General features: G+C 41.6%; 1 protein-coding gene across 1 annotated transcript in view; it reads left to right on the plus strand.

Moving 5' to 3' along the window:
- The first annotated feature begins 387 nt into the window (after nucleotides 1–387).
- NOSTRIN (nitric oxide synthase trafficking) overlaps nucleotides 388–26808 on the plus strand; it is a 68206-nt gene continuing 41785 nt past the window's right edge. Inside the window, exons 1-3 of the mRNA XM_069733081.1 lie at nucleotides 388–610; nucleotides 9412–9497; nucleotides 21935–22018. Of these exons, the coding sequence (XP_069589182.1) occupies nucleotides 560–610; nucleotides 9412–9497; nucleotides 21935–22018 (221 nt within the window). The 5' untranslated portion in view covers nucleotides 388–559. The remainder of the gene's footprint in view (nucleotides 611–9411; nucleotides 9498–21934; nucleotides 22019–26808) is intronic.

A 26808-nucleotide genomic window follows, 5' to 3' on the forward strand; every position in this document is an offset into this window, starting at 1 on the left:
TGCATAAGCAAAAGAGAAATTGAAATTAAATCAATATTTCGTGTGACAGATTCCGTTTTAAAGACAAAGTGCGATCGCACCAAATCTTGATTTCCTTTTTGTTTATTCACTTTACACTTAGTTTATTTTTTTTATCAATTAACAATTAGCGCTAATATTTTAGAATTTTACATTCTTACTTTGCAACATTTTTCCATATCGGCTTAAAGTACAAAAGTTTATTTACGTGATATCCCAAGAACAAGCGGTTTACGTTATCAAACAGGGGAGATTAAAGTCCACACATGAACTGGCTTCGTCACAATGACTTGGAATAAGTTAATGTTTACTTTCCCAGCAGAGCACACATTGCCTAGACCTGGACCCAGTTGCCTGATAGCAGGAGATAAAAGATTCCTATGTGAAGGGTAATCCGCCGGCTGTAAAATGACTTCATTTTAAATATTGTTATTGCGCCTTCTCGCTGGATTTATCCGACGGCAACGTCCACCTGACATCTGTGTCATAACTCCCAGAATGCGCTGCTCCTTCCTCATCTCACCCGAAGATTCTCAGGACTATGGATCATATGCAATTTTTCAAAACCAGAGACCCGCTGGCAGGTTCTGCCGTAAGTATCGGAATATCAACGTAACTGTGTCAATATTTACTTTGGAAACAGATTTTTTTTCCAATTCTTTAGGCTTTTATTTCATTGTATCGTTTTTTTTTTTCTCTTACCTCTCTTACTTATTAGCTCTCATTCTATCTTACTCGCTGGATAAGAGGGGAATTAAATTATTACTTTGTTTCACATACAATTACTCGGTATAAAAAGAACCTTTACAAATATGGGTCATCAATGCTGGCTAATGGCGGAGGTCTCATTGGAGTATTGAGGTGGCGGAGCTGAATTTATTATTTTTTGTATCATTTTGGGAGTGTATTCTGGGGATAACGTTCAACGAGCCGTTTTCGGCAAATCTTTCTATCGTTTGTGTGTAAAATATGCTGCACCCATGTCATAGCCTCATTCAATGTCAGTGATTTGTCAAGGTATCCCCCCAAAAAACAGACTTTTTTTTCATCAGAGTCAGGTTTTCTCATCAGTGATTTACACATATGGAAAAATAAATAAATAGCAAAAACTTCTGCAATATATTAGGACGGCACACTGAGGCCATCCTTGGACTGACCATCATTTTCACAGACCCGCAGACCTCTACGGACAATTTTGATCCGTGAAGGTGATCAAATCTGACGTCTGTGATTTTTTTGCCGACATTCTACCTTTAAAAAAAAAAAAAAAACATGTTCATATAAACATGTCCTCAGATTAGAATAGGTACGAGTTCTATACGTAAAAAACGATGCATAGAACATGTACGTGAAAAACAGACATCTGAATGACGACTTATAGTGTAACTTTGTTCTCGCCGAGCTTTAGATTTTCTACACTTATTAAGTAAACTAAGTTATTTATGCTTTTTCATTGCGTTTTTAGTGTGTTTTTTACATGAGTTTTTATCACATTTTTATTTGCCGTTTTTGTCTCTTGTTGGTAGGTCAGGTTTTAAACAAAGCTGCTTTGTTTTTGATACTTTCTGGTATTTGGCACCGACAAAACCTTATTGATATAGTCATACGTGGATTACATGCATTTTTGATGTATTTCTGCCAAGGAAAGGCACTAAAAATGCATATGCGTTCTTTACATCCACTTCTAATGCAAATCTATGGGGAAAATCTGCACATAATGCTCAGCTTACTTTCAAGAGAGATGAAAGTTTGAGGATTTGACACCCGCAGGTCAGTTTACACTAAATAAAAGAATCACATAGAACAGGAGATTTCTATAAAACGCATCCACTTTGCTGAAACTGTAAGATGCTGCATCTGTGACTTAGTGAAAATACGCAGCATCAAAAACTTAGCAAAAACGTATCGTGTGCTCACAGCCTAAGGCTATATTTGCACATCGCATAGTTCGTCGATTTTATGCATATAAAATCCACAACGTTTTACAGCGCCGATGAAGTGAATGAATGTTTCAGTTTAATCTCATTCACATGCTGCATTTTTGTGTGCAGAATCGGCATAAAAATTGAACTTTGTTTTCATTTTTGTCATCTGCAGCATGTTAGTTTCCACTTTTTTTGGGTGCAGATTTTACTGATTTTATTAGATTTTATTAGATTTTATTGATTTAATGACGACGCTGAAATCCGCAATGTTTTCTTGCGTTATCTCAGCAAAAACTACGCAGAAAAAAAACGCACGAACAAGAATGGAAATTATACTCGGATTTTGATGCAGAAATGCTGCTGATATCAGTTTAGATTAGAAATCCCCGTGGATAATCCAAACCTGAGATTTTGCTGGAAATGCTGAAATTTCCCTGCTGATTCCACCCATTCCATCCATCACAATTAATATTGTGAAGATCCTTAGCATAAGGCCACATTCACACGTTCAGTATTTGGTCAGTATTTGACATCAGTATTTGTAAGCCAAAACCAGGAGTGGAACAATCAGAGGAAAAGTATAATAGAAACACGTCACCACTTCTGCATTTATCACCCACTGCTGGTTTTGGCTACAAATACTGATGTAAAATACTGACCAAATACTGAGCGTGTGAACTGTCCAACTGGAAAATTCATCCCGACAATCTGTAGCACATCGGTTACCCTAAAAAAGCTTTTGACGTGTGATTTAACCATGTCCCATCATTGGGGGTCGGACCACAAACCGATTGCAACAGCGAAGAGTTTCTAGCAAGCCCGTCTTCTGTCGCGGAATTACCAGACAGATTCTTGTAATGCTGTAACTTTATTTTTCTGCAGTGAAACATTGAGGTTCCTTCTTTCTTAGTTCTAAAGATCAGGAGATTCTTGGGCAGTTAATATTTAATGACGTATTGCAAATGCTGTCACATGAACTGTATTCATACAAAGCAACTTGGCACCGTCACATAAGTACGTACCTGATGATAGAGGGTGTACTTTATTCCTACTGGGGTTTGGGCTCTTACCATCCACTTTGTTTTGTACTTTGAGACCTTCTGTAGATTACAGCATAAGGAATGCGAAAACACTTTCGCTGCTTTGGTATTAACCTCTTCAGGACCTGATAATTCATTTTTTTGTCTTTGCGTTTTCGTTTTTTTTCTTCGCCTTCTTCCAAGAGTTATAACTTTTTTTTTTAATTTTTCCACACACCCATATGAGGTCTTGTCTTTTGCAGGACGAGTTGTAGTATTGAATGTCACAATTCGTTTTACCATAAAATGTACTGAGTGAGGTGAAATGGTCAAAAATATAAGGCTATGTGCACACCTTGCGTCGGGTCCCTGCGGGTTCTCCCGCAGCGGATTTGATAAATCTGCAGGGCAAAACAACTGCGGTTCTCCCTGCAGATTTATCGCGGTTTGTTCCGCGGTTTCCGCTGCGGGTTTCCGCCTATACTATTGATGCTGCATATGCAGCAATATGCAGCATCAATAGTAATGTTAAAAATAATAAAAATTGGTTATACTCACCCTCTGATGTCCGGATCTCCTGGGCGCTGCACCCGGCGGTCCGGTTCCAAAGATGCTGTGGGAGAAGGACCCTTCGTGACGTCACGGTCATGTGACCGCGACGTCACCGCAGGTCCTGGTCGCACAGCAACTCTGACCGGACGGCTGCGTGCAGCGCCCAGGAGCTCCGGACATCAGAGGGTGAGTATAACCAGATTTTTTATTTTTTAACCCCAAATATGGTTCCCGGGGCCAGGAGGAGAGTCTCCTCTCCTCCACCCCGGGTACCACCCGCACATTATCCGCTTACTTCCCGCAACGTGGGCACAGCCCCATGCGGGAAGTAAGCGGTTCAATGCATTTCTATGGGTGCAGAATCGCAGCGATTCTGCACAAAGAAGTGACATGCTGCGGGTTGTAAACCGCTGCGTTCCCGCGCGGTTTTTCCCGCAGCATGTGCACAGCGGTTTGCGGTTTCCATAGGGTTTACATGTTACTGTAAACGCTATGGAAACTGCTGCGGACCCGCAGCATCAAAATCGCGGCGGTTCCGCGGTAAAAACCGCTAAGTGTGAATATAGCCTAAAATTCCACCACTATTTGTTGGACTTTATTATATAGAAACAATCTCCCATTACCACGATTCTGTAGATCAGTGTGATTATGGCAATACCAACATGTATTTTTCATTTTATTTAAGTGCTGGAAAAAAAAATCGATTTAAAAAAAAACAAAACACATTTTTCTGCTGTGGTTTTTCTGAGATCTGTATATTTGGTCCTTTTCTGTGACTAGAATAGGGTGAGAGCATTATTTTTTTTTTTGCGATGTGAGCCACTATTTTCATTGATATTACTTTATGGTCAATGTGATGTGACTGCTTTTTGTTGTGTTTTTTACGGTGATGTGACTTCTTTCTTTGATTTCAATTCTGACATTTTGCTAAAACTAATTAGTTTTACATTTTGATAGTTTGGACTTTTCTGATTTTGGCAATACCAGATATGTTTATTTAAAAAAAATGAATTTCTTTATTGTTAATGTGGAAGAAAGGGAAGTGATACAAATTTTAATACATTTTTTATATACTTAAAAACTTTAGGGGAGTTGAACCTGCAATCCTCCAGCTCGTCCTATGTAAAGCAATACAACTGTACATAGCACAGATTGCTGCCTCCTTTTAAGCTCAGCGTATGGCTGACCATCAATGGAGTATTAAGATGGAAGCAATGGAGGTCTTCACTAGGCCTCCGGCTGTCATAGTAACCCATGATCGACCGGCAATGACATCACATGGGGCCGATTGGAGCTGGCATGTACAGCACATTTTGGGCAATTTTTAGCTTTCTACTAGGAACAGTTTAGTGAAAGCCCTTTAATATTCCCCATGACTGTGCTCCAGCCCATGAGGTCAATAACCACCTGGTTTGGGGAGTATAATGTGGAAATACTTGACCGGCTGCAAAAAGTCCTGATCTCAACTCAACCCAACACCTTTGGGATGAGCTAGAATATAGAAGAAAAGTGTCCCAATCTTAATATATCAGTACAAATCCATGCAGCTTTAATTCTGGCTGGTGTTTGATACAGGAGAAAGACCGTTATCACCTTTGCTATGAGTGACAAGTCCTGGCTAAATAGTACATTTCAGTAGTTAAACCAGCCCCCTCCTAGGTCTATAAATTGGTCATGACAAAGAAGAGGACTGGCTTAGCTATTGAAATGAGCAATAGTCAGCCCTCTTCACACATAGTACAGTGTACTGTGTACTTACAATTGCTCATTTTGCCTTTCTACCCAATTAATTCTTCTCTATTCCATTAGGTCTATGACATCACATGATTAAAAACTGACTAGATGAATCTTTCTAAGCTCTGTGTAGAAACAGGAGGTCAATTTTCCCTGCAGGACTCATACGTCACTGCAAAAGTACCTGATAAGGGGAGGAGCGAAGGAGCTGGGTCAGGAGTTGAAGAGGGAGAGGATAAATGAAGGAAAAAGAGACTTTCTGTTTCTACATACAGCGGAGAAAGGAGAAGAATTAACTGGGTAGAAAGGCAAAATGAGCAATTGTAAGTAAACAATTAAAATGCTTTATAGTGGCTCTTCATAGTCTTACAAAAAAAGAAAAAAAAATTCTGATATCCACAAGGAATAAAAACTCCAAATACAGAAACAATTAAATAGAAATGTGCATGATTTCAAACAGGTGAAAATTGCCTAGTCTTGAACTATAGTTAATGGATATGTAAGCGTTTATTTTTTTTTTCTTAAATGAATATATTTTTTGCTAGAAATAGGTTTTGGATTTCATTAAACTCTTGCAGTGTTTGTTTTTTACATTTTGTTTGCTTCGCTGAATATACAGTTGTGTGAAAAAGTGTGCCCCTGCCTGATTTCTTCTTCTTTTCATGTTTGTCACACTTAAATGTTTCAGATCACCAAACAAATGTAAATATTAGACAAAGATAACATAAGTAATCACAAAATGCAGTTTATAAATGAAGGTCTTTATTATTAAGGGAAAAAATCCAAACCTATGGGGCCCTGTGTGAAAAAGTGATTGCCCTCTAAACCTATTAACTGGTTGGGCCACCCTTAGCAGCAACAACTGCAATCAAGCATTTGTAATAACTGTCAATGAATCTTTTACAACGCTCTGGAGAAATTTTAGCCCACTCATCTTTGAAGAATTGTTGTAATTCAGCCACATTGGAGGGTTTCCGAACATGAACCGCCTTTTAAAGGTCATGCCACAGTATCTCAATTGGATTAAGGTCAGGACTTTGACTAGGCCTCTCCAAAGTCTTAATTTTGTTCTTCCTTAAGCAATTCAGAGGTGAACTTGCTGGTGTGTTTTGGATTATTGTCCTGCTGCATAACCCAAGTGCGCTTCAGCTTGAAGTCCAAACAGATGGCTGGACGTTCTCCTTCAGGATTTCTTGGTAGACAGCAGAATTCATGGTTCCATTTACTACAACAAGTCTTCCATGTCCTGAGGCAGCAATACAGCCACAGACCATCACACTACCACCACCATATTTTACTGTTGGTATGATGTTCCTTTTCTGAAATGCTGTGTTACTTCTATACCATATGTAATGGGACATTCACCTTCTAAAAGTTAAACTTTTGTCATCAGTTCACAGAATATTCTCCCAAAAGTCTTGGGGATTATTAAGATGTTTTATGGTAAAACTGAGACGAGCCTTTATGTACTTTTTGCTTAGGAGTGGTTTTCATCTTGGAACTGTGCCATGCAGCCCATTTTTCCAGAGCCTTTTTCTTATGGTGTAGTCATGAACACTGACCTTAACTGAGATAAGTGAAGCCAGGAGGTCTTTAGATGTTGTGGGGTCTTTTGTGGCCTCTTGGAGCAGTGGTCACTGTGCTTTTGGGATAATTTTAGTCTGCCAGCTGCTCCTGGGAAGGTTCACCACAGTTCCATGTTTTCTCCATTTGTGGATAATAACTCTCCCTGTGGTTCACTGCAGTCCCAAATCTTGAGAAATGGCTTTATAACTTTTTCCAGATAAATACAACTACAGAAAAGTACACACGCAAAGCACTGCTTATACAGCTCTGGCAAAAATTAAGAGACCACTGCACAGTTTTATAAAAATCAGCTTCTCTACTTGTCTGACAGCCATTCCATTCCAGTGTCAGTTGAATTCCACCCAGAGTACACCTCATTCTACTTAATGTGCTTCTGATTAGGTGATCACCTGAACCAAATCTTATTAAATGAAGGAAAGTATAAAAAAAAATTGCTGTAGTGTTCACAATCCTCTTACAATAGGTCAAGCTGGATGGCAAAACAAGTGCTAGCAATATCCCAAAAGTAATAGGAATGAAAAAATAACTTTTAACCATGCCAAAGGAGTTGAAAAGAAAAGTCTTGAGTGAGGAAAAGAAGGGCTCAATTCTGGCTTTACTAGCAGAGGGACAGAGTGAGCGTCATCTTGCCTACATCCTTAAACTTTCAAAGACGGCAGTCCATTACAACAAGGTCAAGCAGCAGACATTGGGGCCAACAAAGCTACAGACCGGCAGAGGCTGAAAATAACTCTCTACTGACCGGGATGACCGTCATCTTATTCGAATGTCCCTCAGCAACCGCAGGATGACATCAAGTGACCTACAAAAGGAATGGCAAATGGCAGCAGGGGTGAAGTGCACGGCAAGAACAGTTCGTAACAGGATCCTAGAGGCAGGACTCAAGTCATGTGAAGCTAGAAAAAAGCCTTTTATCAATGAGAAGCAAAGGAGAGCCAGGTTGACGTTTGCCAAAGACCATAAGGATTGGACCATAGAGGACTGGAGTAAGGTAATCTTCTCTGATGAGTCTAATTTTCAGCTTTGCCCAACACCTGGTCGTCCAATGGTTAGACGGAGAACTGGAGAGACGTACAAGCCACAGTGTCTTGCACCCACTGTGAAATTTGGTGGAGGATCGGTGATGATCTGGGGATGCTTCAGCATGGCTGGAATTGGGCAGGTTAATCTTTGCAAAGGACATATGAATCAAGCCGCATCCAATATCCTGGAAAAACAGTTGATTCCTTCTGCTCAGGCAATGTTCCCCAACTCTGAGGACTGTTTTTTCCAGCAGGACAATGCGCCATGCCACACAGCTAGGTCAATACAGGTCTGGATGAAGGACCACCACATCAAATGCCTGTCATGGGCAGCCCAATCTCCAGACCTGAACCCCAATGAAAACCTCTGAAATGTAATCAAGAGGATTATGGATAGTCTCAAGCCATCAAACAAGCCATTTTTGTACTAGGAGTGGCATAAGGTCACCCAAAAGCAGTGTGAAAGACTGGTGGAAAGCATGACAAGACGCATGAAAGCTGTGATTAAAAATCATGGTTATTCCACAAAATATTGATTTCTGAACTCTTCCTGAGTTAAAACATTAGTATTGTTTTTTCTAAATGATAATGAACTTGTTGGGGTTTTTTTTACATTATTTGAGGTCTGCAAGCAATGCATTGTTTGTTATTTTGACCATTTCTCGTTTTCAGAAAATAAATAAAACATTTATTGCTTGGAACTTTGGAGACATGTGGTCAGTAAGTTATAGAATAAAAGAACAATTTACATTTTACTCAAAAATAAACCTATAAAGAGAAAAATCAGACAAACTGAACATTTTGCAGTGGTCTCTTAATTTTTGCAGGAGCTGTACATATCTCACTGACATATTTCTTTCTATCTATCCATCCATCCATCCATCCATCCATCCATCCATCCATCCATCCATCTATCTATCTATCTATCTATCTATCTATCTATCTATCTATCTATCTATCTATCTATCCTTTGCACATCTAATACCTAAACATCTGTCATTTGTATTGGTTATTCTATGCCAGTACTTGTCACACTGATGGTGCACATGAACAGCACACGGATGGTACACACGGACACACAGACATATGCCACATGGATGGTGCCACACTGACACACGGATTGCACACAGACCACGGACCTCACCAGTACTGTTTTTTCCAGTACCGGAAATATCAGGATTTGTGATGGGAACCTAACAGAGAAGTTGTGACTCTGTTGTCTGTCTTTTTCTGAGCTTTTCTAAGCTGATTTATTATCACATAAAAGTTCAGCTCAAGTTTGATTTGATCTGTGGATCTGTAGTCATTAATCAGCACAAAGAAGTTTGAAAAAAGATGGGAAAAAACATTATATGCAGATATTTTGCTGTTCTCTTGTGATTATTTGATGAAAGCTGAGGCAATAAATACGCTATTTTGCATCTTTGACCTGAATATATGGTAACATACAGTATGTCATCTGAGAAGGTTTGTTATACATAGTATATACATAAATATATGCTAAAATGTATCAATACAAAATGATGTCCAATATAATAAATCTATTTTTTTCAGTACGATAAAGTCTATCAGGACCTCAAGAACGTTTCTAAAAATGGAGAACATTTCTGCAAAACCGTTTTGTCTGTTCTACAACAGAGGTTAGAATGAAGACTTTATCATGTGGTGTATGTGCGGTATGTCAGTTGTTATGTGGTTGATAGTAAAGGTACCGTCACACATAACGATATTGTTAACGATATTGTTGCTTTTTGTGACGTAGCAACGATATCGTTAATGAAATCGTTATGTGTGACAGCGACCAACGATCAGGCCCCTGCTGGGAGATCGTTGGTCGCTGAATAAAGTCCAGAACTTTATTTCGTCGCTGGACTCCCTGAAGACATCGCTGGATCGGCGTGTGTGGCACTGATCCAGCGATGTCTTCACTGGTAACCAGGGTAAACATCGGGTAACTAAGCGTAGGGCCGCGCTTAGTAACCCGATGTTTACCCTGGTTACCATCCTAAAAGTAAAAAAAAACAAACAGTACATACTTACCTACCGCTGTCTGTCCCCGGCGCTGTGCTCTGCACTCCTCCTGTACTGGCTGTGAGCGTCGGTCAGCCGGAAAGCAGAGCGGTGACGTCACTGCTCTGCTTTCCGGCCGCTGTGCTCACAGCCAGTACAGGAGGAGTGCAGAGCACAGCGCCGGAGACAGACAGACAGCGGTAGGTAAGTATGTAGTGTTTGTTTTTTTTTACTTTTAGGATAGTAACCAGGGTAAACATCGGGTTACTAAGCGCAGCCCTGCGCTTAGTTACCCGATGTTTACTCTGGTTACCGGCATCGTTGGTCGCTGGAGAGCGGTCTGTGTGACAGCTCTCCAGCGACCAAACAGCGACGCTGCAGCGATCCGGATCGTTGTCTGTATCGCTGCAGCGTCGCTTAATGTGAAGTGGCCTTTAGACCTGCTCTTTAGGGTATGTTCACTCTCCTCAAGATGCTGGCCCCCGATTCATCATTTGTGTTTTATTCAAGTCTCTTTTCTTTTTGTCTTTTGGTATCAAAATTTGCAACTTTTTAAAAACTCTGCCCATAAAGCAGAAAATAAATAAAGATATAAAAAACAGACTTCTATAATAGACTTGAACAAAGGTGCAAATAGATTAGCAAATAGGGTGCAAACAAAAAATAAGGTACAACACTCACGAAGCTAGGCAAAAAATAGATGCACAGGCTATGATTAACCTCGACCACATTTTATATAAGGATTTTGAAGAGGAACTGCTTCAAAATAAACATTAAAGAGTATTTGAAGTTGTTTCTAATGTGGATTTTCGATTGGATTTGCCACAAAATCTTCAGCAAAAAAAGACAGTGTGAACACACCCTTAAAAAAAGCCATTGTGTAGGCAATGTTCTGGATGCAAAGCAGAAAGTGCAGATTTTTTGGCGAAAACATTGGCCCATAAAAGCTGTCAAAGAGAAGAAATGGACTTGCAGTCCTTATCAACGAGGCAGAGCTTCTTACCTGCCTAGGCCTCTAAACAAATGCACTATCAGGATGCAGTGGACCCATGTGGTTAAGATGGAGACTACACAGGTGCAGCATAACCGATGAGGCAGCCACTCTCAACCTACCAAACTAATGGAGGGGGTGGCTGCTTGGCACATTGCTGCACATAAAAGACTTGTATGTGGCGCTGTTCACACAATGGAGATGCACAGCATCCAGGCAAGCCTAGTAGTGACACCCTTCTATTAGATCAGGCGGGCCCGCCCAGCGCTATCCAAATGCACCCCATGTGAACAGACACCACAGTTTACAAGACAAAAATGGGCCCAACTGCACCCCGAAAAAAAGTGCAAAAAACACAAAAAAATATAAAAAAAATTTTGTGAGGTATTAGTTTATACTTTGGCCAAAATACGCAAGCTTGTAACCCACGTCAAGGGTCCACACGCTTACGAGTCCTAATTCTAAACAGCAAGAGCACAAGAAGAGGATTCAGAGAACCTCCAACAATTAGAAAAAACAGCAAAACGAGGCAGAGCTTCTTACCTGCCTAGGCCTCTAAACAAATGCACTATCAGGATGCATTGGACCCATGTGACTCGTAAGCGTGGGGACCCTTGACGCGGGTTACGAGCTTGCGTATTTTGGCCAAAGTATAAACTAATACCTCACAAAAAATTTTTTATATTTTTTTGTGTTTTTTGCACTTTTTTTCGGGGTGCAGTTGGGCCCATTTTTGTCTTGTAAACTGTGGTGTCTGTTCACATGGGGTGCATTTGGATAGCGCTGGGCGGGCCCGCCTGATCTAATAGAAGGGTTTCACTACTAGGCTTGCCTGGATGCTGTGCATCTCCATTGTGTGAACAGCGCCACATACAAGTCTTTTATGTGCAGCATTGTGCCAAGCAGCCACCCCCTCCATTAGTTTGGTAGGTTGAGAGTGGCTGCCTCATCGGTTATGCTGCACCTGTGTAGTCTCCATCTTAACCACATGGGTCCACTGCGTCCTGATAGTGCATTTGTTTAGAGGCCTAGGCAGGTAAGAAGCTCTGCCTCGTTTTGCTGTTTTTTCTATTTTTTGGAGGATCTCTGAATCAACTTCTTGTGCTCTTGCTGTTTAGAATCAGTCCTTATCAACCCATCACGTTTTTGAGCAGCCTTATTTAAAGTGTTTGTTCCATCTTGCAAATGAGTAAAACCTCTGTTGTGCTGCAAAATCCAGAAAACTTCTAAATGGGGAATGTGTTTCACTCACCGCCATCTCACAATCCAGGGAAAATAAATTTGCCGTTACAAATGCTGAAATGGTGATGAGTTAAACAAACACATTCCTGTTTTTGAAGTTTTCTGACTCTGGGAACAGAATCGTAAATGGGGTGGTTAACAAAAAATGTGCACTATTTTACACTATCCGAATAGCACTAAAAAAAGGAAACAGATAATTTAATGGCTAAATGCAGCAAAGAGACGTTGGACCTCACTCAGGCCCACAGGAACAGTTTTGCAATTATAGGACCAATTTTAAAAGGGATAAATAAAATGTCACTTTGCTCCTTGAAGTGGACCTTTCTCTTGCCATAGATACATATTTTTTTAGCCTTATAGAGATGCAGCTCTTCTCCTAAATCTGAGATTTGTTTTCTTCTTGTTCCTGATATCTTTCCCTCTTTTCTTTGCATGTAAATCTAGTCTTGTTAGCCAAGTGGGCATGGCCCCCGCAAAAAGATGTAAACAGAAAAGTGTGGATCACCACACCCAGCTGACTAAGAAAGACTATATTTACTTACAGCGAAGGGAGGGTCACATTTAAGGAAAGGAGAGACTCGGGGAACGGGAAAACAATGCTGGATTTAGAAAATTTACACCAGGTTCCAGAAAAATGACACTAATATATTGCCCTCCACGCCTCTGATGTTTTTAATCAGCCTGCATATTTACACACAGTACGTGACACATTATAGAGCTGGTCATATATACTAGATTATGATCAACTATGCATTATCTGCCCCAACCATTTATGTTCTGAACAGAGTGCAGCATGACTAGGATCTTTAAGACACTTCTGTCACTTTTCTGTGGCAGAAACTATGGGACCAGACAAAAAATCAGTACCATGTCCATATTCTAGTTAGAAGTCGAATGTTTTGGGCTGCTGTATTTTCACTGAATGTATATTTTTTTGAGTAGAAGAAAATGGCATGCGTGCATTGCATGAGGAAAGATGTTCTCTTGCCCAACACTTTTTGTTGGAGGGTCTCCATGAAAGGAAACTGATGTTGGATGATCTCAGGTTTGAACCCCCAATCAATGAGTTACACTCTTTTTAAGAAATTGTTCAAATCCACAGGAAATTGAAGTACAAGAATTATTCATATTTCATTGGAATCAATGCCTACCTCCCAACTTTAAAATAATGGAAAGAGGCAACAACATCTCTTCCCTAATTGTGCCCAGTCCTTTCTATGGGTCCACATAGAAATATTGGTCTTGGTGAAACCCAAACATGATACAATGCAGTATGATATCCCTTTAATGGTATCTACAGTGCCCACCCCACACAATATGATTCCCCAACAGTAGAATCCCCCACTGTTGTGAATTCTGTGGCAGAGCTCCCTCCTGTGGTCACAAGTGGTACTTCGGCTGATTCTCTCTGTGAGCTTCCGTTGGTGGAGGAAAGTGGTACTGCGGCTTCTGAGTTTCCTTCCTCAGGTAATGTGGTGAAGTCGTTAGGTGCTGCTCTATTTAACTCCACCTAGTGCTTTGATCCTGGCCTCCAGTCAATGTTCTAGTATTGGACCTGTTTCCTCCTGGATCGTTCCTGTGGCCTGCTGCTCTGCATAGCTAAGTTCCGCTTTGCTATTTTGTTTGCTGTTTTTTTCTGTCCAGCTTGTCTATTTGTTTTTTCCTGCTTGCTGGAAGCTCTGGGACGCAGAGGGTGTACCTCCGTGCCGTTAGTTCAGTACGGAGGGTCTTTTTGCCCCCTTTGCATGGTTTTTGTAGGGTTTTGTGTTGACCGCAAAGTTACCTTTCCTATCCTCGCTCTGTTCAGAAAGTCGGGCCTCACTTTGCTAAATCTATTTCATCTCTACGTTTGTCTTTTCATCTTAACTCACAGTCATTATATGTGGGGGCTGCCTTTTCCTTTGGGGTATTTCTCTGAGGCAAGGTAGGCTTATTTTCTATCTTCAGGCTAGCTAGTTTCTCAGGCTGTGCCGAGTTGCATAGGGAGCGTTAGGCGCAATCCACGGCTGCCTCTAGTGTGGTTGGAGAGGATTAGGGATTGCGGTCAGCAGAGTTCCCACGTCTCAGAGCTCGTTCAATGTTTTTGGGTTATTGTCAGGTCACTGTGTGTGCTCTGACCTCTATGTCCATTGTGGTACTGAATTACCTTATCATAACAGTACTGGAGGCCGAAAGTACTAATGATTCTCAATAGAGGGAAAAAAGAAGTTCTGAGACCATTTTTTTTTCTCTGCACTGTGTTTTGCATTTTTTTTCCCCTAGACATTTGGGTGGTTCAGGACACAGGTGTAGCGATGGACATTAAAGGTCTGTCTTCATGTGTGGATCAGCTCACGGCAAGAGTACAAAATATTCAAGATTTTGTGGTTCAGAATTCTATGTTAGAACCGAGAATTCCTATTCCTGATTTGTTTTTTGGAGATAGATCTAAATTTCTGAGTTTCAAAAATAATTGTAAACTATTTCTGGCTTTGAAACCTCGCTCCTCTGGTGACCCAGTTCAACAAGTTAGGATCATTATTTCTTTTTTACGTGGCGACCCTCAGGACTGGGCATTTTCTCTTGTGTCAGGAGATCCTGCATTAAGTAATATCGATGCGTTTTTCCTGGCTCTCGGATTGCTGTACGATGAACCTAATTCAGTGGATCAGGCAGAGAAAAATTTGCTGGCTCTGTGTCAGGGTCAGGATGAGATAGAGGTATATTGTCAGAAATTTAGAAAGTGGTCCGTACTCACTCAATGGAATGAAGGTGCGCTCGCAGCTATTTTCAGAAAGGGTCTCTCTGAAGCCCTTAAGGATGTCATGGTTGGATTTCCTATGCCTGGTGGTCTGAATGAGTCTATGTCTTTGGCCATTCAGATCGGTCGACGCTTGCGTGAGCGTAAATCTGTGCACCATTTGGCGGTATTACCTGAGCTTAAACCTGAGCCTATGCAGTGCGATAGGACTTTGACCAGAGTTGAACGGCAAGAACACAGACGTCTGAATGGGCTGCGTTTCTACTGTGGTGATTCCACTCATGCTATCTCTGATTGTCCTAAGCACACTAAGCGGTTCGCTAGGTCTGCCACCATTGGTACGGTACAGTCAAAATTTCTTCTGTCCGTTACCTTGATCTGCTCTTTGTCATCGTATTCTGTCATGGCATTTGTGGATTCAGGCGCTGCCCTGAATTTGATGGACTTGGAGTATGCTAGGCGTTGTGGGTTTTTCTTGGAGCCCTTTCAGTGTCCTATTCCATTGAGAGGAATTGATGCTACGCCTTTGGCCAAGAATAAGCCTCAGTACTGGACCCAGCTGACCATGTGCATGGCTCCTGCACATCAGGAGGTTATTCGCTTTCTGGTGTTGCATAATCTGCATGATGTGGTCGTGTTGGGGTTGCCATGGCTACAAGCCCATAATCCAGTATTAGATTGGAAATCCATGTCTGTGTCCAGCTGGGGTTGTCAGGGGGTACATGGTGATGTCCCATTTCTGACTATTTCGTCATCCACCCCTTCTGAGGTTCCAGAGTTCTTGTCTGATTACCGGGATGTATTTGATGAGCCCAAGTCCGATACCCTACCTCCGCATAGGGATTGTGATTGTGCTATCAATTTGATTCCTGGTAGTAAATTCCCAAAAGGTCGACTGTTTAATTTATCTGTGCCTGAGCACGCCGCTATGCGGAGTTATGTGAAGGAGTCCTTGGAGAAGGGGCATATTCGCCCGTCATCATCGCCATTAGGAGCAGGGTTCTTTTTTGTAGCCAAGAAGGATGGTTCGCTGAGACCTTGTATAGATTACCGCCTTCTAAATAAGATCACGGTTAAATCTCAGTACCCCTTGCCGTTGTTATCTGATTTGTTTGCTCGGATTAAGGGGGCTAGTTGGTTCACCAAGATAGATCTTCGTGGTGCGTATAATCTTGTGCGTATTAAGCGAGACGATGAATGGAAAACTGCATTTAAGACGCCCGAGGGCCATTTTGAGTATCTAGTAATGCCATTCAGACTTGCCAATGCTCCATCAGTGTTTCAGTCCTTTATGCATGACATCTTCCGAGAGTACCTGGATAAAATCCTGATTGTGTACTTGGATGACATTTTGATCTTCTCGGATGATTGGGAGTCTCATGTGAAGCAGGTCAGAACGGTGTTTCAAGTCCTGCGTGCTAATTCTTTGTTTGTGAAGGGATCAAAGTGTCTCTTTGGTGTTCAGAAGGTTTCATTTTTGGGGTTCATCTTTTCCCCTTCTACTATTGAGATGGACCCTGTTAAGGTCCAAGCCATCCATGATTGGACTCAGCCGACATCTCTGAAAAGTCTGCAAAAAGTTCATGGGCTTTGCTAATTTTTATCGTCGCTTCATCTGCAATTTTTCTAGTATTGCTAAACCATTGACCGATTTGACCAAGAAGGGTGCTGATGTGGTCAATTGGTCTTCTGCTGCTGTGGAAGCTTTTCAAGAGTTGAAGTGTCGTTTTTCTTCTGCCCCTGTGTTGTGTCAACCAGATGTTTCGCTTCCATTCCAGGTCGAGGTTGATGCTTCTGAGATTGGAGCAGGGGCTGTTTTGTCGCAGAGAAGTTCTGATTGCTCGGTGATGAAACCATGCGCCTTCTTTTCCAGGAAGTTTTCGCCTGCTGAGCGAAATTATGATGTGGGCAATCGAGAGTTGCTGGCCATGAAGTGGGCATTCGAGGAGTGGCGTCATTGGCTTGAAGGAGCTAAGCATCGCGTGGTGGTCTTGACTGATCATAAGAACTTGACTTATCTCGAGTCTGCCAAGCGGTTGAATCCTAGACAGGCTCGTTGGTCGCTGTTTTTTGCCCGTTTTGACTTTGTGATTTCGTACCTTCCGGGCTCTAAAAATGTGAAGGCGGATGCTCTGTCTAGGAGTTTTGTGCCCGACTCTCCGGGTTTATCTGAGCCGGCGGGTATCCTCAAAGAGGGAGTAATTGTGTCTGCCATCTCCCCTGATTTGCGGCGGGTGATGCAAAAATTTCAGGCTAATAAACCTGATCGTTGTCCAGCGGAGAAACTGTTTGTCCCTGATAGGTGGACGAATAAAGTTATCTCTGAGGTTCATTGTTCGGTGTTGGCTGGTCATCCTGGAATCTTTGGTACCAGAGAGTTAGTGGCTAGATCCTTTTGGTGGCCATCTCTGTCGCGGGATGTGCGTTCTTTTGTGCAGTCCTGTGGGATTTGTGCTCGGGCTAAGCCCTGCTGTTCTCGTGCCAGTGGGTTGCTTTTGCCCTTGCCGGTCCCGAAGAGGCCTTGGACACATATCTCTATGGATTTTATTTCAGATCTTCCCGTCTTTCAAAAGATGTCAGTCATTTGGGTGGTCTGTGATCGCTTCTCTAAGATGGTCCATTTGCTACCCTTGTCTAAATTACCTTCCTCCTCTGATTTGGTGCCATTGTTCTTCCAGCATTTGGTTCGTTTACATGGCATTCCAGAGAATATCGTTTCTGACAGAGGTTCCCAGTTTGTTTCGAGGTTTTGGCGAGCCTTTTGTGGTAGGATGGGCATTGACTTGTCTTTTCCCTCGGCTTTCCATCCTCAGACTAATGGCCAGACCGAACGAACCAATCAGACCTTGGAAACATATCTGAGATGCTTTGTTTCTGCTGATCAGGATGACTGGGTGTCCTTTTTGCCTTTGGCTGAGTTCGCCCTTAATAATCGGGCCAGCTCGGCTACCTTGGTTTCGCCGTTTTTCTGCAACTCTGGGTTCCATCCTCGTTTCTCTTCAGGGCAGGTTGAGTCTTCGGACTGTCCTGGTGTGGATACTGTGGTGGACAGGTTGCAGCAGATTTGGACTCATGTAGTGGACAATTTGACCTTGTCCCAGGAGAAGGCTCAACGTTTCGCTAATCGCAGACGCTGTGTGGGTCCCCGACTTCGTGTTGGGGATTTGGTTTGGTTATCTTCTCGTCATATTCCTATGAAGGTTTCCTCTCCTAAGTTTAAACCTCGTTTCATTGGTCCGTATAGGATTTCTGATGTTCTTAATCCTGTGTCTTTTCGTCTGACCCTTCCAGATTCTTTTTCCATACATGACGTATTCCATAGGTCATTGTTGCGGAGATACGTGGCACCTATGGTTCCATCTGTTGATCCTCCTGCCCCGGTTTTGGTGGAGGGGGAGTTGGAATATATTGTGGAGAAGATTTTGGATTCTCGTGTTTCAAGACGGAAACTCCAGTATCTGGTTAAGTGGAAGGGTTATGCTCAGGAAGATAATTCCTGGGTCTTTGCCTCTGATGTCCATGCTCCCGATCTTGTTCGTGCCTTTCATATGGCTCATCCTGGTCGTCCTGGGGGCTCTGGTGAGGGTTTGGTGACCCCTCCTCAAGGGGGGCGTACTGTTGTGAATTCTGTGGCAGAGCTCCCTCCTGTGGTCACAAGTGGTACTTCGGCTGATTCTCTCTGTGAGCTTCCGTTGGTGGAGGAAAGTGGTACTGCGGCTTCTGAGTTTCCTTCCTCAGGTAATGTGGTGAAGTCGTTAGGTGCTGCTCTATTTAACTCCACCTAGTGCTTTGATCCTGGCCTCCAGTCAATGTTCTAGTATTGGACCTGTTTCCTCCTGGATCGTTCCTGTGGCCTGCTGCTCTGCATAGCTAAGTTCCGCTTTGCTATTTTGTTTGCTGTTTTTTTCTGTCCAGCTTGTCTATTTGTTTTTTCCTGCTTGCTGGAAGCTCTGGGACGCAGAGGGTGTACCTCCGTGCCGTTAGTTCGGTACGGAGGGTCTTTTTGCCCCCTTTTTTTTGGTTTTTGTAGGGTTTTGTGTTGACCGCAAAGTTACCTTTCCTATCCTCGCTCTGTTCAGAAAGTCGGGCCTCACTTTGCTAAATCTATTTCATCTCTACGTTTGTCTTTTCATCTTAACTCACAGTCATTATATGTGGGGGCTGCCTTTTCCTTTGGGGTATTTCTCTGAGGCAAGGTAGGCTTATTTTCTATCTTCAGGCTAGCTAGTTTCTCAGGCTGTGCCGAGTTGCATAGGGAGCGTTAGGCGCAATCCACGGCTGCCTCTAGTGTGGTTGGAGAGGATTAGGGATTGCGGTCAGCAGAGTTCCCACGTCTCAATGTTTTTGGGTTATTGTCAGGTCACTGTGTGTGCTCTGACCTCTATGTCCATTGTGGTACTGAATTACCTTATCATAACACCCCACGCACATTATGAATCCCCCCCACACAAACAGCATGTATGTAAGTACTTGGATAAAAATACAAGCCAGCAAGGGTTTGTAGCAAACGAGTCTTGCCAGATTAGTATAATTTCCTTCCTTGATGGAATCACTGACTGAGTGGATCAGGGAAATGTGGTAGATATATTATATCTAGACCTCAGCAAAGCATTTGATAAAGTTTCCCACACTCTTCTTATTGAAAAAATGAATGACTAGATTACGGTTAGGTGGATTCATAACTTGCTCAGTGATCGTGCTCAAAGAGTGGTGATAAATGGTTGCACATCCAAGGGGAAGAGTGTTTCAAGTAGGGCATCACAAGGTTCTGTCCTGGCCCCAGTGTTCAACATTTTTATAAATGATCTAGATAAGGAAACTAGAGGTAAAAAAATCAAATTTGCAGACGATGCAAAGCTAGGAGGTATAACTAACACTAGAGAACACAGAAAGTATTCAGCGGGATCTAGATAAGCTTGTACAATGGGCAGTGACTAATAGAATGGTATTTAACAGGGAGAAATGCAGGATTTTACATCTGGGAAAGAAATACAAAAATTACATCTACAGAAAGGGTACAATAGAACTAAGTAACAGCAAGTGAAAAATACTTGGATATACTAATACATCACAGACTGCACATGAGTCAACAGTGTGACGCAGCAGCAAAAAGGCAAACACAGTTCTAGGTTGTATTAAGAGCAGCATATAGTCTAGATCACGTGAAGTAATTATCCCCCTCTACTCCTCCTTGGTCAGGCCGCATCTGGAATACTGTGTCCAGTTCTGGGCAACACTATTTAAAAAAGACATTGAAACACTGGAGCAAGTTTATAGAACAGCTACCAGGATGGTGAGCGGACTGCAAAGTATGTCCTACGAGTAACGTATCTGGGAATGTTTAGCTTGCAAAAAAGAAGGCTAAGAGGAGACTTTATAGCTGTGTACAAATATCTGAAGGGATGTCACATTGCAGAGGAATCATCCTTATTCTCATTTGCACATGGAAACACAAGAATCAATGGAATGAAACTGAAAGCGAAAAGATACACATTAGATATTAGAAAAAAACTTTTTGACAGTGAGGGAAATCAATGAGTGGAACAGGCTACCATGAGAGGTGGTGAGTTCTCCTTCAATGGAAGTCTTCAAACAGAGGTAGGACAGACATCTGTCTGAGATGGTTTAGTAAGTCCTGCATTGAGCAGGGGGTTGGACACGATGACCCTGGAGTTTCTTCCAACTCTAACATTCTATGAATTTATGTCCCCAGAGTATATTCACCCACACAGTATGATGCCCCACAGCCCCCACACAGTATGATTTCCACAGTACGATGATCTCACAGCACATTTACATATTTCTTCTTGCACAGAATGATTATTCCATAACCCCCAACTGCAGTATGATTTACCCACAGCCACCCACATAATATAATTCCCATGCCTCCTCAGCTCCCCACACACAGTATGATAGACCCACAGCTCTCCAGACAGTAAGATGCACCACAATATGATTCCCTCACAGCCCCCCACTCAGTATGATTCATCCACAGTATTGAGTAGACAGATGAACTTGAATTTGGGATATTCAAGGCAATGCGTTTTTTTTTACTGATGAAGGAGTTTGTTCAACTCTGAAATGAAAATGATTGATCCATCTCTGCTTTTTATTTATTTGCAGCCCGTATAGAGCTTTTGCCCATACTCTTTATTTCATCTGTCTGCAGCTCCTCAGTAATACTGATATGGGGCTGCGGCTGGTGCTTATATAGAGCAGTTGGATATAAATTCAGTGATGAATGGCTATAGACACCCAGAGGAATGTCTTACTGTAAATCATTACAGTGGAGGAAAAGCATTTCTCCGAAGGAGAAAAAACAACGTAAAACTCCCCGATGAGGATCCTAAATCTCTATTTGGCTTAACTGCAGTTTCTATACTGAAGAGACAATGTGCACCCACTGATTCCATAAAAACCTGCTTGCTGATGGTTTCAATATATAGCAGGATCCATCATATCTCTGATCCCACTGAGACCCTACAAATCACATTGACTGATAATGGGTTCCATTGTGATGTTTAATATTTGGACAGCAAAAATATCCCATCATATGGTCTACAAAAGTGACAAAAACTCTTTTGGGGTCTAAGAACATAGTCTCTGATAACCATGTGAGCAAAAACTAAAAAGTACCGAAACACATACAGTATAAAATAGCAAAATATGAACAGAAGATTTTATTCTTGATGACTATTCAGCCAATGTTACCCCAAGGTGGAGCCTTACATTAAAATAAACATTATATAAAAAAGAACAAAGCAAAAAGTCAATGTGGGTGTGATGGGAAAAATACAGACAATTCATACACTGGAGGGATAAGAAATACAAGACCGGGAGGAAGGAAAAATTACATGACTGGGTTAGATTTATCCTGAGCACTCTTTACAAGTTACACCTCTGGGAAATAGAATTCTTCTGGCCGGACAGCCCCTTTAACCCCATGAACTATTAAATCTGCATTTGATTGGATTTGTATCATGAAAACAGATGTTATATACAGTGTATTAGGTTTATTGATTTATTTTTAAATACGTTTTTATGATACCTTTCTTTTTTTTTATCCTTGAAATAACTCAATGGAATAATTGCAGAGCTGACTTAGAGCTGAACTATTCCAAAGGCCTGGAGAAAGTGTCCAGCAAGCTGACAAAAGCGTTGGATGGCATGAAGAACAAGTAAGTAAATACTTACTGTAGCTATTATTTTAAAATAATCAATATAAATGTTGTAATGTGTTTTTGAAAAGGTTATAAACACCTTCAACATATATATACTGTATATACAGTATATATATATATTTTTTTTTTTAATGGTTTAGAACATTTTTAGCTAATGTATTTTTAACTAAATGTTTAGTTAAAAAAAACTACACTTCAGCATGTAATCTTCATTCCTTTATCCATTCTCAGACCCCCTGATATGCAGTTTCATATTTTTCTCTTGTGGGAGTGTCTCTCCCAGTAATATAGGCTGGATGGTCTGTGTGCCCAGGGAGCTGCTGTCTTCACTGTTTAGAACTGCACTCATTTCCTCTTCATTTGCTTTCTTCCTTGTCTGTAAACAGTTTTCTGTTCTCGCCATAAAACTTTGCATGGCTCTGTATACAACCCCAACCACGTCCCTCGTGAAGCGGGCAAAGGGAGAGGGGTAGCATAAAGTCTTAAAATGAATTTGTCAGCAGGTTTTTGCTAAGTAATGTGAGGGCAGCATGAAGTACGGGCTGAGACATTGATTTCAGCATGTGTCACTTACTAGGCTGTCTGTTGTTTCTTTTTACAATGAGTGTTTTATCAGCAGTAGATTATCACTACAGGACTGGATGTCTCATGCCTCTTGGTCCGGCCACGCCTCCCCAACTGATTAGCAGCTCACTGTCAACATACAATGTACATAGAAAGCCGTGATGTTAGCGGGAGGCAGTTTTCAGAGCTCTGATTGTACCACAACTGCTGCACCCAGCAAAATGAGTCACACATCGCTGGAATCGGTGTCTCTTTTCCTACGCTATGGTGCTCTCAGATGAGGTAGAAAAAACTGGTAACAGATTCCTTTTAAGGAGATGGAGAAGTAGTTCTTTATGATTTGTAAACATTTTTCAAAGCGCTTAACTAGATAAAGGACTTATGGACACTCTGTAGCATCAAATGGTATAAAACCTTTAATGAAGACTATATGGAAAGTTGCCTCAAGTAAAACTGCCATCAGATTCATGATGACCGAACTACGAGAAGCATAAATCAGGCAAAGGCTGTGTGATTGCAGTGAGATATATTTTACAGAGAAATGCCGCAGCGTTTCAAAGAAAACTTAGTTCACGAAGACAGATGGGGACGATGTGACTCTGGAGACTAGTCCAGGGCAGATTCCCAGCAGCTTCTACCCACCATGATTTATTTAACAGCCATAGAACATGTAGGAGAGACCTATCAGTCAACTGGAGAGGGGTGGGGAGAAGCCGCCACCTGCCCCGGACCGCTTTTCAAAGTATGTTTTTTCTAATACGCTTCAGTTTTTAAGAGTAATGGAGTAAAACTGAAAGGGAGAAGATACAGATTAGATATTAGAAAACTTTTTGACAGTCAAGGTGATCAATGGGTGGAACTGGCTGCCACGAGAGGTATTGAGTAGTGATGAGCGAATATACTCGTTATTTGAGATTTCTCGAGCATGCTCGGGGGTCCTCCGAGTATTTTTTAGTGCTCAGAGTTTTAGTTTTTCTTGCCGAAGCTGAATGATTTACATCTGTTAGCCAGCATAAGTACATGTGGGGATTCCCTAGCAACCAGGCAACCCCCACATGTACTTATGCTGGCTAACAGATGTAAATCATTCAGCTGCGGCGATGAAAACTAAATCTCCGAGCACTAAAAGATACTCGGAGGACCCCTAAGCATGCTCGAGAAATCTCGAGTAACGAGTATATTCGCTCATCTCTAGTGGTGAGTTCTCCTTCAATGGAAGTCTTCAAACAGAGGCTGGACAGACATCTGTCTGCGATGGTTTAGTGAATCCTGCATTCAGCAGGGGGTTGGACACGATGACCCCAGAGGTCCTTCCATCTTTAACATTCTATGATTCTATGATTCTAGTAAGAGCTCATTCACAGGTCAGTGAGTCTTCTCATACACAGACAATGGTCAGAGCTTCATCAATGCTACATATCAGAGTTTCAACAGCGTTTATCACTGTGTCAATTTTTACCATCAGAGTTTGGTCAGAATTTCATCAACCTTTTTTCAGATGAAAAATAAACTGATGGAGCTTCTCGTACCAAACAGTCCATGAAAAACAGACAACACAGGGATGGTATCCCAGCGCCGTCCAGTTTTTTTCACGGACCCATAGACTTGCATTGGTGAATTTGATCCAAGACATGTCTATATGATTTTGTGCTGTCCGCGAAAATACAAGGATATGTGACTATAGATAATAAACAGTTACAAGTTTTATCTGTGAAAAACACAAATAGAATTTGTATGTGAAACTGACATCTGAATGTTCCCAAAAACATACCTTGCTGCAATAATCGTTTGGGCAGCATAAATCTGATGACAGGTTTGTTTTAACTTTCCATTTAGGAAATAATTGTACAAAAAAAATGTTATGTGAAGGATTGCACAGCTATTAAGTGTGGCTCAATCTATGGCACTCTATTGGGCCGTCCATATCGGCCTGCAGGTCATAGGAGGATGAATCAAATAATGCCTTGATATCTGAGATCTGATGAATGGTTTTTCTTACATGCAAATGATCTGTGCCAGATTTATAATTCATCGTATCGCAGATATCAAGGTGTCATGTTATTCAGCTTCCTATGACCTATGTACATGCCCATATAAACAGCTCAGGAGGGTTGTTCCTACTGGCAGATTCCCTTTAACACTAAACGACTCAACTTCTGAATTGTAGCAAGTTCTTAATTTTGCATATTAGGGTTCTGCAGAGGAACGGGTGTTTTCCTGTGCGAGCTGATATTTGATCCAAACATTGGGGTCTTCTGGCTTAATAGGGGATCTAGTAGGGTATTGTGACTCAGGGTTTTGTAAAACCCCTTCATCTGTCAGCTCGAGCAGATAGCATGTACTTAGAAAGTTCTGGCACCTTCATGAATTGCATGGACAACCCGTTGCGTTTCATGGGAATTATGTGATGCTCCATTTTTTCCTTGGGGTGGGCCTGCAGAGCAATTGTATTTCCAGATTCCTTGATGATTGTGGACCAAGTTGTCTGTTCAAATTAAATGCTAATCATATTTATACAGTCGGTAGCCATCAATTTGTCTATAGCTTAAAATCTTCTAAAACATTCACCCTGTAGAGTCGCAGACTTTGGAAATGTTGTTGCCTATGAGGTGAGAACCATGGCCATGCGCTAGGTTCCTAAAGAAGCTCGTGTTAATTGTATAGCTTCCAAGCTTTTCCTAATGATACTCAACTGTTTGCTAAATCACAAATCGCTTTGGCCACATTTACGGGAAATGCAGCGTGACGTAATAAAGTCAATGAAGATAATTCGAGTAGAACATTAATATCCAGTCACACCCATAGTGATTCAGCGTTAGGGCAACAATAAATTTCCTACATTCTCTGAGTTTTGCTCAAGGAGCTGCTGAACAAGCAAATGATCAGTCAGCACAATCACTAATTTTCCAAGCCAAAACACACTGCAATGTTTAGAGGTCAACTGTCTCCTCTTGCCAGAGCTTAAGGCGGCTGGCTGTCATTGCGTAACTTGAAGTTTGTGGTCTGCAATGCAAAAGCTCGAGCAGGTTCCCAAACTATTACACGTTTTTTAATAAAATTGGTCTTCTCATTTGGATCAAAATGAAATTTTAGGCTCCAGGGATTGGATGTGGCTGCAACCCCTGAACCCACTATAGTCAAGCCAACAATAGATAACTGTCAGCTAAATACTGGTTCTTCTCAATAGTTTGGCTGACAACTATCTTTCATGACTCCCCTACACATGGGAATGTCAGCGCTTCTGTGTTCTCTATGAGAGAACTGCTGCCATTCTACTCAGGGAGTAAAAAAGGATCATCAGTCTGAAATTACACTTGTCAAATCCTTCTTTTCCTCGACTGTCGGGAGAAAGTCGGGAGGACCCCATACACATTAGACTTTCAGCCCATCCTACATCAGCAGATTGGGTCAACGTTAGCCTAATGCAGATGTGGGGAATCTTTCTTCTTCCAGGGGCCATTTGGATATTTATACCATCTTTTGAGGGCCGCACAAAATGATCAACTTGAAATTTACCCTGCTATATGTGGTCAAAAAATAAATTAACTCACCCCTAAAGCGATAGCTGGAACTGCTCCTCTTTTGGTGACACTGTGATATTAGGGTGTATTAATGATGCTGCCAAGCGCAACTGCTTTTCCAGGTTTGCGTCGGTCTGTAACGCAATCGACTTTTTGCGATATGTTTTTTAATTAATTGATTGCAGCTATAAGTTTTGTGAACACTGATGTCTATTACACTCTATGTGTTTTCACAGTGGGAAATTTATCACTACTCATGTTACATTTATAGAACTAAAGCAGTGGGAGGTCTGCAGTATATATGTCACAGCCGAGACACTGAGACTGTTATGTATACATCACATAGGAGACAGTGGATCTGGTGCATAAATTAAATGGGAAACAGTGCATTCATTACATAGGAGACAGTGGGTCTGATGAATATATTACATAGCAGACACTGAGACTGCTGTATACATCACATTCAAGGCACTGAGACTGCTGTATATTCAGTATATCACTTGGGTGACACCAAGACTGATTTATATACATCACATAGGAGACAGTGAGACCACAGTATACATTACATAGGAGATGCTAAGACTGCTGTATACATAACATAGGATACAGTGAGACTGCTGTATTCATGACATAGGTAACAGTGAGACTGCTGCATACATCACATAGGAGGCAGTGAAACTGCTGTATATACAGTATATCACA

Source organism: Ranitomeya imitator, chromosome 7, assembly GCF_032444005.1.
Source record: "Ranitomeya imitator isolate aRanImi1 chromosome 7, aRanImi1.pri, whole genome shotgun sequence".
Classification (NCBI taxonomy): Eukaryota; Metazoa; Chordata; class Amphibia; order Anura; family Dendrobatidae; genus Ranitomeya; species Ranitomeya imitator.